The 14,657-nt window shown below is 39.1% G+C and overlaps 1 protein-coding gene across 3 annotated transcripts; it reads right to left on the bottom strand.

Moving 5' to 3' along the window:
- Positions 1 to 5,460: 5,460 nt before the first annotated feature.
- LOC111270167 (uncharacterized) lies at positions 5,461 to 14,631 on the bottom strand. 3 transcript variants are annotated; one of them, XM_022850233.2, is made up of 13 exons: positions 14,497 to 14,631; positions 10,848 to 11,532; positions 10,203 to 10,519; positions 9,871 to 9,966; positions 9,364 to 9,586; positions 8,911 to 9,233; positions 8,384 to 8,651; positions 7,928 to 8,119; positions 7,523 to 7,686; positions 7,223 to 7,375; positions 6,942 to 7,111; positions 6,282 to 6,508; positions 5,461 to 5,876 (listed from the first exon to the last, which is right to left on the bottom strand). In XM_022850233.2, the coding sequence occupies exons 3-12, from the start codon at positions 10,395 to 10,397 to the stop codon at positions 6,340 to 6,342; spliced, it is 1,953 nt and encodes a 650-aa protein (XP_022705968.1). In that variant the 5' UTR covers positions 10,398 to 10,519; positions 10,848 to 11,532; positions 14,497 to 14,631; the 3' UTR covers positions 5,461 to 5,876; positions 6,282 to 6,339. The 3 variants fall into 3 exon arrangements, with proteins under 3 accessions (XP_022705968.1, XP_022705969.1, XP_086828518.1); XM_022850234.2 differs by having other exon boundaries at positions 10,848 to 11,547; positions 14,497 to 14,574; XM_086972392.1 differs by lacking the exon at positions 14,497 to 14,631 and adding an exon at positions 12,473 to 12,489.
- Between the last annotated feature and the right edge of the window lie 26 nt (positions 14,632 to 14,657).

The following is a 14,657-nucleotide window of genomic DNA, read 5'->3' as shown; positions in this document are numbered from 1 at the left end:
TTGAAGCATTTGCGGGCTGTTACTGGAAATTCATTAAGTCTCTCCACTATGCTGTGTCCTCTACTACTCGTGGCCTCGAGCCTACTTCCACTTCCGAATTCCGGTACTTACTGCAGGGTCTCTCTAGAGATTGAAAAGTGATCAGAGCAGTCCTGATCAGGTAATTGATGAAGTCATTTAACATGAGTATCATCCCACTATTTACCTATAATATGCTCGAAATCATTGATGCATAGGTCCTTTAATTACGATAGTATTGATTTTGAGTGGCTTGAGCGTCTGCCAACATCATTTTAAAGATGTCTTTTGTTTTGCCCTCCCTTTACTCAAAAAGAGTGAAAGCTAAAGCCCAGTGAATTGAAGAGCTTGATAGAAGCCGTAGGCGAAATAAGGAAATCAAGAGCGAGAACTAAGCGAGCACAGGTTCATTGAGAACATCGCGGAAGCAGCCAAGAAACGCATTTCTATCAATAAAGTCTTCGATAGGCTTACAGTTAAACCGGGGACAGTGCAGCTGAAGACTCCGCAATATGGGATGTTTTTTTAATTAACACTATATCCGTTTTTTCGCATTTATAGCTATTTTCTTATATACCGAAACATATTTTCAAAGCAGTATATATAGGCTCCGTGAGCCTTTACGAAATTACTATTAAAAAGTAAGTGAGAATTAAATAATATATGACAATACATAACCTGGTACCAAGACTAAGTGACTGTCGAGTTCCGACATACATGCTAGCTATCCAACTTGCGTTTATTATTAGTAACATATTCAAGCAAAACACATCCTTGGCCTTTCAAACGCACGTTTAATGTAACTGTATACCTAGCAAAATGGCGTACACTATACTTTGCCCTGTACATTGCGTCAGCCTAGTAATGACGTTGGTTTTATTCACGCACAAAATCTGAATGATTTTTTATATAAAAATCTTTCTAGTTTTTAAGCCCACTTCATACGGTAGTTGCAGCGACCGTAATTGTGTGCAAAGAGCAATGACTCTTGCGTACGTGGCAATGATTGCATAAGAAAGGCAGTGGTCGTAACCATAACAACAAAAAGCACGCTTTGCATGGCTCTTCTTCTATAAAGGGCACACGCATAGTGGGTCCACATCTCACCTATGCAGGAGACCAGACAGTCAACAATTAACGGAAAGCCAACAAAATGGCATATTGTACTTCACATCGAAAATTGCAATTTACAATAGAAGTCTGCTCTTCACTAGTTTCGACGGGGGTCTGAGTTGGATCAAGGTATGCCATGGGTCCCGCCTGAATGACCGCCGTAGTAACACTTCATGGTTCAGAAGTGGACCGCGGAAAAAGCCACTACACTATAGTGCTATGAGAATTTCTGGTATCATAGGTAATATAGGTCGAGATCATTTTTGAACATGAAAATGACTTTCCCAGTTGTGAGTTCTTGTTGTGCTATGCCCAACTACAAAAATAACCCAAATCATAATTATTCTTTATTTTATATCCTTGCACAGTTATCTAATTAAAGGCCGGGATGCAATGAGAAAGCTTTTTTATTCGCCCACAACAACCCGACTCGAGTCTTCATTTATTTACATAAAGCAGTAGTACACACGGTCAATTCAACATTCATCTATTCATGCATTTCGTATTGTCTTTTGCAAGGATTGTTGGGTAGTATTTTATATTAATGTGTGTGACTATAATAATACTTCGCCTGATGATATATATGTATACTCGTACATGTACATGCCATCAATATATGCCGTCTTGTTAATCGCACATTGATCATATTTCTACGGACTGCCTCTTATAGTTTTTACATAATGCAAAATGTAACCTCATCATTGCCTGTCGGACATGATTACTTTTTGAGTTCTAAACATCTGAGCTCCTTGCAGCATTCATCTGCCATTACCAAAAAAATCAAATGCACTTAAAACAGTACCACCGTTGGGCACACTTAGACAACTCCGTACACATTGTTATCGAAGCCAAGTCCGTACGCTTTTTCTCGACCACTTCTCAAACATCCTTTTATTTATTAAACTATTACGACCGCCAGAGTCTCATTGAACCCATCTATTTCTGAACTAGAACTAAGCTTTCCCATATCTATCTATAGAGTTTCCGAACCAGCACACATCGTTTTATTCAGCATCTGTTAACACAGGTTTCTGTTCCCATTTACTCCTGTTGATAATTACGCAAAAAAAACAATTTGGAAGCATGCTCGTTTGTCCCCGTGCCTAAAAGTAGATATGATGATGGATTTCGATTACATCAACTGCTCTTAGAAAAACGATCGATCGATTTTAAAATGATAACATCAGTTTGAGCAAAAACCAGCATCACTCAGGTCCACTAGTAATTAGCCGCTTATATCCAGATAATTGTCTACAGTCTATACACTGTCAAGGTCCTTTCCACAGAGAACCTCTTCGCACATACGCATAAATTCATAAATTTACGTTGGGCATAGCACAGAAGAGATCTCAACTGATGCACTATAACAGTGATCATGGGCTCTCATGGGATGTCGTCTCATCTTATATCACATTATGACACCCTTCCTTTTCTGCCCTACAGACCACTGTTGACTTCACCCTTAAAAACGGACGAAATCGCGACGATCAGAAAAATTGTATATATATGGTTATGTATCATGGAGCTGGATAAACTACTCTTATAATTAGTACAACTACAATAAACAAGTGAAATACAGAGATACGGAGGTGTGTTCTCATGATCTAGCACGATGCATCGGCAACATCTCAAATAACCCCGCTTCGTTTGTCGATATTTTTCTTTGCTGTTCTAACATTATTCAAAATGACTCTGATGAGGAGTTCACAATCAGAGACCGAAAGTTCAAGCTCAACTGTAAGGTATATGCTTCCGTTGACCTGTATGCTTTCGATAACATAAAAATAAAATACTATAGTCTTAATTCTTTGTAGACGGTATGCCTACCCGTCCCTAGTTTAATCGTAGGAGCGCTTGTGTGTCTATTATTCATTCTTCTTTTGTGTCTTATTAAAACGACCTGCATCTAATCTAGCCACCCTTACAAGGAAAAGACAAATGATGAAAGCGAGAAAGAACTCATAAAGTACGCTGGGCCAAATAATATTGGTCAAATAATGAGACTGCATAAAATTCTAGCACAACTGATCGTAAGATAAATCCACCAAGACTACAGAACATGGGCAAAAGACAGTGCATAATAGATATAAGGGTAGACATTTGGTCATGCCAGTATAGCCTGTACCATAACGAAGCCAAAAAAAAATCCAAATATATAGAAATTCAACAATGTTGAGAAAAAAATTAGATATGTAATAGTGTTGTTGTTGTTGCTATTTTTGTTGTTGTCCTTCTTATTTTTATTATTATTACTATTATTATTATGAAAAGACGGATACTTTTATTACACATGTTCGTACCCGAATACTTTTATGTACCTATTATTAGAACTATTTCATAAGTTAGTTAGTTCATCTAAGGAGAACTATTAAAAACAAGTCGTTTCTGATATGGACCAGTTTCACTTTTCGTTCATTTTGCTTGTCGGTGCAAGTTTCTCTCTCTTTCTCTCTCTCATTTTTTTTTGTTCTGCTCGGTGGATTCCTGGCTATCAATAGCTACTTTTCTTTTTTGAAATTTCAGAGTTATAATAATATACACATGTGTCATAGTAGGTGTAGTGTTCACGTAGGCACATGTATCAATTCACGCCAGAGATAAGGCTCTGAGCCCACAAGCACTGTTTGGTTCTCAGACTTAGCATCTCAGTCGATTTTTCGATTAGTGCTAAGATAAATGATCTCAGCTTTTTCACATTTAATATTAATCCAACCATTTCTATTTTTAACTGATAACGACGCCAGCTAAAACTGATCAAAACAATTTTGTCTTACGCTTTTTTTATGGAAAGTTAGTTTCTTCCTATTTGAGTACAACAAATATATGTATTTTTTTTTTCGAATCATGGCAGTGTTGTAAATAGAAAGTCATTCTCAAATTATTGTATGGCATTATATAGACTGAATACTTGATAACCACTCTTAATTTTCTCGTCCTTTGTATTGTAGTACGGCCACGTGAGTATAATGTTGAACGATTTAATAGAGCCAGAGTTAATAAATACCCATTATTTTAATTATTTCCTTTTCTATGTAATTTTGTATTCGGTTATCACTAACTTTAAATCACTGTTATTCAGGTGATTTGAATTTTTTATTAATTCAATAGCAATTGGCATCGTACTGTCCACAGAAATATCGTCATTAACATTATTATTATTTTCGTCCTCTATTGACAAGTTGTTGTGGTTACAGAAGTAATTATTTTCAACACTCTTAGTAATAATAAGCGTATGTCAAGACAATTGTTAGCAACTGCATGTCTGTATCTGCGTGCGAAACTTCTATGAATAACAAGTTATCGATTACGACACCTTTCTACCGCTCAATAACGTTATAAGAGTGCGTATATTTTGTTCTTGAACTAGGCATAGTACAAGCTACTGTAATAGCAGTAATAGTTGCCATCATTAGAATATAAGTTTATCTACGACGCACTTATTAATCGAGTAGTTAATACAGAAACATCTTGAAATACAGGTATTATATATATATATATATGCCAAGCGACGAAAAATTATAAACATTGAGCGAAATTAGAAGATCCATTACAGACCTATCCCGACTGATAGCCGTCGGCTTCACTTTTGTGTATTTGTTAACCCAAACCAAGTTATGGCTGTCCTATACGTATTTTACGCTTCACAGCTATGTCATTGTTTAACGACCTTCACATTTGCTCATGATTAGGGGTTTATTAACGGTTGATTAAGGTTAGTTTTAGGTCATTGCAAACCATGAACCGATTTCGTTAGCTGGATTTTCTGTTTCTTTCTCATAAAATATCATTCTACAGCTAGCACTGCACTCGGCATTTTGGGCGCAATAATATTAATAGCAATACTAATATTTTTATATGTAAAATTATGAGACACGTTAAGATATCACCATACTACCGACCTCATTTCTCTGTGAGCTTATATTTTGTCATGGTCTATCTCCCATATCACCTATTAAGTCTATCTACTCACTGTGTTTGTGGTATTAAGCTAGCCCCCTATATGAAGTTACATTCGCTTCATTCTTGTCATGCAATATAGCTGTATTGATAAGTTTACTAATGTTCTGACGTAAAATTTGTATCTGTTGGATCCCATCCGGCAAAACTCGTAAAGTAAATCAAAATAGGGGGTCTTTAAAAAACGAAAGGCGTTTAGAATTAATTTGTGAACTAAAAAATTGTAGATACATTTCAAAACCACAGAGTCAATTTCCACCAGAACCAATGAACAGCATACATGAAGTGACTAACCCTGTAACATTGTAGTGACCTCTTGTACCTTATTTCATTGTTTGCTTTTTACTTTCTAATTAGATGAAAATTACTTAATTGAAAACATATACATATATTTTTTATTAATATTAAATATATATAATACAGTATTACACAAAAGGGCACCTTCCACTTAGTAACTCCCCTCGTACATAAACTCTGCAAGCACAGTAATATTTTATTTCGGCTGACCCAGGTCTCTTGCAGACTCGATTCAGGGGGGGTCATTTCCACCCATTTGGCAGCAATCTCACTTGATGGATTGCTGTAACGAGCCCTGTCTGTGCACATAGAAAGCTGTTCCATTAACGTTATACAACACATCCAGACTGTTTCCGGTTTGCCCTTAGGTTCTTCGCTGATGTCGTAATAAATGCCCAATCACCGATGTGCGCCAGCCAGCATTCCAATTACAACGATGGACTAATTTCGAAACGAACTTCAGTTTAAAACACGAGAGTTATTTATACAACCTGTAAATAATTGAATTTCGTACTCCAATTAGGCTACTAACATAAACATGGAATGTACGTAACAAGTGTTTTATTTAAACGTGATCTAACCTCATTGCAAATTAAAATGAATGGCTGTGCACCGCTAATTACGCATCGCTTTCAGTATAGTCGTTAAATGGTGAAAACCACAAGTACGATTTTTTTTTCTCTTTGCCATAGCTGACGCGAAAATAAAGAGTATAGCGGCATATTGAGCATAGCATATTACCGGGATAAACCAAATAAGTTTTGTGTATTACACATATATATATATATATATATATATATAATATATATATATATATATATTTATAGCTGTTGAGTAGCTATTGCATCATATATGATTCGTGTAATGTATTAGACGAGCATATCTGCGGTACTCACCTCCAGCCATGGGAGTGCTGGCAATGGCGACCTTATCCAAAAAGTTTCGGCGTTTTTACTATGTTTGCGGGAGTCCGGAGTCTGGAGCGTTACTCGGGTTAAATGTATCGATATACATGTTGTCCCGTTTATGCATGCGACGCACATGTGATCGAAGGTTGTCTCGACGTGCTGACCGGTAACTACAGTGCGGACAAAGATGGGGTTTCTCTCCCGTGTGCATTCGCCTACAACCATCAGAAAAAAGGGATTGATCGAAATAGATTCATACGTTAGTCTCGATCAATTTTGCTAAGCAGCCAGTAACTAGTAACCGGCATAATATAGTAATCTATTTAACTAAGAACCAGAAACAATATAGTATCCTGTACGCAAATGTTTCAAATGTTATGTCTGCTACTAGTGCGCGAAGATTTCTCAGTCGTTCACTTGCTGACAGCGCAACCTACGTAATTGTGCTAAGATTTTTAATGTACGTCGCTGCAGTTTAGCGTTGAATTCGGATACCTGTTTTTTTTTCTAAAAAGAGTATTTCAGAGCCCATGTAGTTAAACTGAGTTATGCGGCTAACACAATTATACTTGTTACAAAGATACCACGATATTATAAAGATACCACGATACAAATTTCTTTCATATGAGAGAGGGTTGACTGACGCACCGATGCTGAATGATTTTTTTAAGCTGAATAGATGTGAAGCCGCAAATGTCACAAACGAAGTTATCCCCCTGCCGATGTTTTCGCATGTGTCGGGCCATTTCTTCCTCGGAGTTTCGATCTTTTCCGCAAACTTTACAAGATAACTTCACTGCCCCAACGAGTGCCTTGCCCTGTTTAACAAAAAGAAAACAAGGCTGTGTCAAATAAACAGTATTAATAAAATGGTGACTAGGCACAAAAAGCATTGACTTCAGTAACATGAGATCAGTACACAATCATACCTGCAAGTGGAGTTTTTTATGTTTTCGAAGTGCCTTATAAACGGTACAGCCGTAGGAACAATACGGACAATGATATTCTTCAGCATTATGGCGATGTCTCTGCGGTGGAGCTTCCGGCCGGTGACGCTTTTTTCCGCAAGGATGATAGCCATCCTTAATAAAGGCAAAGTACGCAGGTTTACAAAAAGAATTTGCGTATTCGTGTTATTAAAGCAAATATTAGCACATCTGTTAATCCTTGAAGATTCACAAGTGGTATTTTACAGTAGCTGTATATTCTAAGAGGGGTTGCGAGCTCACCTGCAAAACATGCTTCATGACATGCTTGTCTAACTTGTCTCTTCGCGTAGTCGAATACGCACAGGAAGGACATTGGTACATTTGGGGAATATTCGAGAGGCCTGTTTGGACGTCATCCAATCCGCTAACGACCAAGGATGTAGGCGCTCCTCCAACTGACAAAGCTGAAACAGTCATTGGAATAATTCGAACTATAGCAAGTAGGAGTTCTACTGTTGAGAAATAGAACTCTTCCTGAACTCATGTTGATGTATGAAACTATCCCGTTATGCACAAAGCCGAAAAAAACACTTATGGCTTGGCAGGAATAAAGAATATCTAGTCATAAAATCATATCCAAGAAGCATAAAGTCAGTAGTGTGTAATGAGTTTGGCATTTACTATAAGGAAGAAAGTTATTCTCACCTAATGCCGATGACGCGGCCTGGGTATTATACTGCAGCTGTTGCATCTGCGTTTCCATTTGCTGCTGTTGCTGTTGTTGTTGTCGAAGATGTTTTCGCTTAGAGGTGCACTGGTAATTGTGTACTTGAATCAAGTGCTTTTTAGCAGCAGCCTTAGATTTCAGGACCGCTCCGCATTCCATACATGAGTATCCTAAACACAAGGTAGATTGTGTATTTGTATAAAGGGATTAACCGAAAATTGTGCACAAGTAAGAATTACGAGGCAAAGTAATTGCAAAACAATGTTTCAGCATCGGGAAACACACGGCTCTTCTCGAGTTTAAAGTTTATAACAAAAAAACATACGTGGTGATGATGTTGTTAGAGAGTAGTAATAACAGTGTGAAACACCAAAAAATGCTACCAGCTTACGAAATTTTTAATAGAAGGTTTTGAAGAAGAACTTCTCACATACCTGATGTTACAGCTTGTTCCTGATCGTGGAACACATGCTCGTCTTGAAGGTTATCCCGGTGCGCTCCAAGGAAATGCGGTTGTGTATCACTTTGATAATTGGCGCCGAGTTGACCTCCTCGGCTGCTAGCACCTGCCTGGTCTCTCGTGCGACCTCTACCCCTGGCGATGCCCATTTCGCTGGAAGCGATTACTAGAGCATTCGTCGACATTTCAACGTCTTCGACAATTTCCTCGCCCATTTCTAAACCAGGTTCAGCTACCGCTGCCTACATTGATTTCAACAATTTTTATTACAACACAGTTCTTTGTAAGCCTGTTTACATTACAACTGTTGTTAGTTATTTACCGTTTTGCAAGTCACAGTTTATTCACAGGCGGCACCCATGTTTAGAGGAAATAGACGGATTAAGCTATTTCGTTAGGCAAATTATTGTAAGAACAACACTTGCTTTCAGCATTTTTCGAGATTAAAACCTGTCCATGAGTCATGATATTATTACGAAGGTGCAAACTTCGATTGCATACCTCTTCACTATCTACTTCAGCATCTTCGTGATAGCCTCGTGCGTGGTTGCTGTGACGACCGCTGTGCGACCGACCACCCCGGTGTCTTGTATGCAGATGCTGCACCTGTCCAACCTGCTGGTGCTGATCTAGGTGATGGTGGTGTTGCATTCCCACATGGATACCGCCATCATCTTCGTCATCAGCCGTTATGACTTGTTCATTTTCTGTCTCGACCGGCGGCGTATCAAGACCATCCTCTTCGAGAAAAAATCGTGAAGAATCAACGACTACCTCTTCCGAAACGCCAACAGCCGCTTCTTCCTCAGGACCGCAACCTGGCACTTCAATATAATAAACACATACTTTATGAGTTTAAAAATGCTATTGTCTGCCTCTTTACCAATAAAAACATATTTTGAATATAGTACCTGTCGTTGTTTGGTGCCAGTAAGTCGTTTAAAAAAAACTTACATTCTTGCTTAATGTCATGAACGTGAAGCACAATTCCAGATTTTACATCTTCATCCTCATCCGAATGCTGGTGCACGCCACCAACGCCTACTGCCACAGAACCAGCCATGCTTTCAGATATCACTTCGGTGCCCATCGTATGGCCTTCCTCCAGTTCGCCTGAATTTCCTCCAGATCCACTGATCAAGCTAGACTCATCTCGAGCGAGATCCATATGAATCACCTGTCGTAATAGGTTTGTTTTTAAGCGTAAATGCACGTGTTACTATAAACAAAGCTAAACAGACGAAGTTTTTTTATACTCTGAGTGATCCACCACGTGAGATTATGTTCTTAACAATTTGTATTTTTCTTTAAAACGCAAACTCAAGGAACAATTACTTTTTACCACGTCTTTGCAGTCCTTCACGAAAAAAATATATTATTATTACGAACCTATGTTTTTTGGAAGGTTTCCATTGCTTTACAGAAAATAACTCGTCATAATTACACAGAGAAACATCTTACCTCCTGATGTTGAGCAACAGTTTCAGGAACGGGCATGATCTCGCCAACAATTTCCGTAGCCAGTTCATCACTTTCCATAATGATGCCATCTGTCTCCTAGGGTTCGAAAAGTGACTAGTGATGGTAAAGTTCTTCTAATAAAGATACCAGTACGCCGGTAAGCGTCTAGACTGCTTTTTTGGTTTTGGCTTTTCGTAGAATACCAAGCCGCAAGAATTTTAATCAAGTATTTTTTAGTTATTTAAATTATTCAAAGCTTCGACCATATAAATTGTTATAGTGTACGCAACATGTACTTCAGTAGTGATTTTGCGACTTACAAGCTCACCAACCTGAGAATAAATGAGCGTATTGACAAAGCTAGCGTGGTGCGGATCACCGATAGGCGCGATACCAAGGTGTTGCATGTCCTCCGGTACGACAAAGTGCGCAGGCCCGCCCCCTGCACTAGAACCCCCAGCGCCAACTCCACCAACTCCTGTTCCGGCGACCACCCCTGACACGACCGGACAAACGGCGTCCATCATTGCGCTTAAGCGAATCGGCAGACAATGGCCCCTGAATAAACACTTAACGCCTTCCTAATACTTCTTTGTAGGGTAGTCGAAAACCCTTCAGCGGTCGACCACTATCACAATTAAAGACGCTCCTAAATAATAAACGCAAGAGCGCAAATTGTAATGGATACATTACAATTTTTGCCTTTAGCTGCCCGTTTTGAGTAAATTTGGTTTTCCTGTAGCATGTTGTAATATTTTACCTCATCGCAAAGCTGAGGTTAATATAAGGATGTCTACCAACGAATTGAATAGAGTCAAAGAAAGCCATAATGTACTATAGTGATCATACTTTACTGATCAGGTAGAGCAGGAAGTTCATTTCTACTTGTTTAAAGAGTAATATATTGTTAACAAAACGTCTACACAACGACGAATCGGCATTCCCAAAACAAAAACTGGCCTTCCTAATGAACGAACCTGATTGATTAGGTTTCAGCTGCAAGACTTTCCGTCTTCGGATACGATCTTCCCAAACGCTCCTTACGGTTGATTTTCACGTTGTCTTTCTATGTTTGATTAGTATAAATCTTGATTTGTTGCAGTATTTAAAGACTCGTCCTGGCTCGTGTATTGCTCAGACCCTTGTTTTTCGCTCTTTTCTCTCATGTAAGTTTATTAAAACTAAATGTATCACATTCGTTGTCCCATATGTAAGAGCTTAATATTCCTCTATATGATTATTCAATATTACAGTTGGCTATATTTAGACTAGTATGTTTTTATTACAATTAGTATTATCATATAATATGGTATGTTTACGTAATTTAATAAGTTTGTACAGTGATAAAGTGAAGAAGTGTAATCAATGAAAAAGATATAGAGTAGATTGACTCTTCGCTTAGTTTAAATGGAGAAGAACTTGATACACAATAATTCAGTTCTACAGTCTAGCTGTAGTGTTAATAGTATAATGAGGTTTTGGAAATTGGAGATCAGAGTCCTCTGAGAAAAAGGGTCAGCAGTTTTTGTTGTTTTTTTTTGTTCGCTTCTTTATAGTATAGTTGTAGTTGTTATTTTCGGAGAACTTCTGTGATGATAGTCTTGAAGAACTTTCTTTCTTGTCTTCCAGATCTTCGCTCACTGCCTTGAAAAGGCAAATTGCCTGCAAATAGAAATTCTACCGTAATCAATAAGAGATAATACGGATAACACAGGCAATAGCATATTTCAATTATTCCAACGTCATTCAAAATATTCACTCTTCATTTCAATCAAAATACGCTAGATTTATGGTTTACGCGAATCAAACAGATGCGCTAGCTGTACTTAAATGTCGCGGGTTCTAAATTCGTAACACCACGTCTCGAAGAGCATGTAGAGATAATCACGCCTGACTCAAAGAAAATTTCATCGTTATAAATTTAAAAAAAAAAAACGTTGAAAGAAAACCGTTACAGGATAAATTGTATCTATGTAGTCAACAATCAATTCTTAATGTAAATTAGTTTTAAGTGCCAATACACCTGTGCAAAGTTTCCTAAAAACTTGGAAATTGTTGCCTTAGCTTCACTTTTGTAATAGTTTTTCATCACACTATGGGCTTAATTTAGAGTTACTTATTTTGGGTTATGTAACGCATAGGCGTTTGACTAAACAGAAATACGTTCTGATTACGTTCAACACTACTATTTTTATGAGTAGCGGCAAGTTTAGTGAGTACAAGGTGGTAAATAATAAACCAAATTTCCGCGATGTGCAATGAAGACCAAAACATAATTCAAAAAAACACGGAAGCTGTTATTAGCCATGGTTTGACGGTAAGAACAGAGCACTTTGACCTCAGGACGTTAAGATCAAATCTCCTCAGAGCCAAAGAACTTTTTGTCAGTGGATTACACAGCTGTCGTTCGTAAAAAAACCAAGCACTAATACAATCATTCATAAGAAATAAAATCGAACAACAATGGCCTCCAATAAATAGAACACAATAAACAATATCAGCTTATTTGTGTAATATAGATTTTCAACAAATCTGCAAGTGCAAACAGCCGAGATATGTATACGTTCCGCAAAATGAGAAAGAGTCGTCGTGCATAACGTACTCGATGATTTCCTTCCGACAAACTTTATTACAGTTCTACCTCTAGTGAATCGCCGCCCAACAAACCGACATGATCGTGTCCGTTTCCTCAAGCAAACGTTACAGTTTCCCTCTATTTCGGTCTTTTCGCAACGGCCAAACGAATATTCTCGTTAGTTTGCACTGCCCTTTCCCGCCTCACCCGTCCCCTACTCGCTGTTTTTTTGCTATTAAACATCCCCTCGTCTCGATGCGTTTAACGCCGACAGCGCCAATCTTCGACGATCTCTCCCCGATCACGTCACGGCGGGTGTCTGCGCACAGGGCGCCGACCTCTACGCGCGACAGCCGTTGCTCATTCAGAAGAAACGGCACTATGCAGTTCACTCGAACAACACAGAATCATCTATGGACTTTTATTTGTTACCAACATAAAGCATACGATGCTGCTTTTACTTATCGGGATTTAGAAATAACAGATCCCACGGCTATGGGTACGGCTGAAACATTAAACATTAAGTTTCAAATATACGATATAAATATTAATACTTTTTCTTAATACGCTGCACGGAATTTGCTGTTCATTAATACGGTGACGGACTGTTATAATAAGGTTAATAATATAATTAACGGTCTAAGTATATATTCATTGAGCACCATTTCCAGCACCACCCTCCTTCCTTCCCACAGCCTATCATCTCATGAGAGCAAACAGACGTTCGCACAAAAACGGTCAATAGAATAAACAGCAAGTAGTTCATATAAAATGAAACAACAGATAGATAATTGATTAAGCGAAAATACTCTACAGTTAACCAAACATAATATTTTCCAGATAATAATGAAATTAGTGTCTTAGGCAACTGTGAAGATTACATCCAATAATAAATTATCTAATAAAGATATTACCAAATCCCAGTTAAGCATCTGGGATGCAGGCAAACAAAAACAACATATCTATTGCCTCGATTGGGCTTATGGTAGAGCCGCATAGTCCGAGCGCCGTTGTACCAACGACCAGCAACAGCGGCAGGATGATGGAACAAGCGGAGCTTAACTGTAATCGACAACGGTTATACTCGATTGCCCGTGACGATCCGCCTCACGACCCGGTGACACTACAGGCGAAACCATTCACTGATGACAATTAATTGCTTTCTCATCGATCTCAGCCGTACAAATTTCCTCTGTGCTTTCAAAAGAGGTAAACAATAATATGTCCCGGGTCACCTACATTTGCCAGCTTGGTAAGTGACCGCTAAAGCAGCAGTACCATCATTGCATGCGAGTCCCCGAAAACAAGCAGCCACTACTATCAAGGACAAAGCCCCCATTGAGCTTTTAATAGATACACAGTGTTTATATGTGCTATGTTGTACCGGCCATGTATCTCTCTATATGCTTGGTACGTTATGTGCCCTTGTATAGGATTAAGTGTCTTAGGCCTCTTTTGGCAGAGCTGGACGGCTCAAGAAGATTTATATAGCACGTTGAGGGGCACTACAATTCTTTTAGCTACTGTCGAATCTTTTCAATATGGCCGGCGGTCGACACGATTGCCACCAGCAGCAACAACAAAAGACGGGCGGTAGCAAGTGAACGGTAGCGGCTGCGGCCTGCAGCTCTAAGCGACGCCCAATTGCGAGTAACACCTTAGCATTGATCTTAGAGAGACTTCCTGTAGTAAACGCTCATTTTTTGAAAATACACATTAATCTCTATACCATGATGGTCGGCCCTCTTTCCCAGAGTTTACCGGCCTCAGCCGTGGGTCATGTGGGTGGCACATTTGTGATCCGAATATCAAATCAAGTCACAAACGTTACGTAGAAACACAATATCGCCACTGCTATTGCTGCTGACCAAGATGGCGAACCGAGAGAGTTAGGGCCCACCGCAGGCCTTGCCCTAAATAGGCCTAAAGGGGTTGTCCGTGTCCGAGAGTTCATGCCCTCGATGTCCGCGAGCGTCTTCCGTCGGTCGCCTGGCCCGCACCGCTATACACTTGTCGATAGTCAAACCAGATTCTTTCAGAAAATCACTCACCTTAAGGCCTGCTCGATCACCAATGCCTCTAAGCCTCGCCACTAAATAGGGCTAGCTGTGTGGCTGTTGAAGCCAACTTATTATTGTTGTTGTTATTGTATTACCTCGCCGCGGCCGCCTCCGCTGCGGCGCTGCGCCGCGCCATGTATTGGCGGCGGCGG

This window comes from Varroa jacobsoni, unplaced genomic scaffold, assembly GCF_002532875.2.
Source record: "Varroa jacobsoni isolate VJ856 unplaced genomic scaffold, vjacob_1.0 scaffold_1451, whole genome shotgun sequence".
NCBI lineage: Eukaryota > Metazoa > Arthropoda > Arachnida > Mesostigmata > Varroidae > Varroa > Varroa jacobsoni.
Note: the sequence above shows the minus strand (reverse complement) of the source record. Positions and strands in the feature narration are given on the sequence as shown.

Coding starts and splice junctions, on each gene's coding strand:
- LOC111270167 (XM_022850233.2), bottom strand. CDS start 10,397: ATGATGGACGCCGTTTGTCCGGTCGTGTCAGGGGTGGTCGCCGGAACA. Junction 9,587..9,870: donor CTGTTGCTCAACATCAGGAG/GTAAGATGTTTC, acceptor CTATTACGACAG/GTGATTCATATGGATCTCGC. Junction 8,120..8,383: donor GGAACAAGCTGTAACATCAG/GTATGTGAGAAG, acceptor CCTTGTGTTTAG/GATACTCATGTATGGAATGC.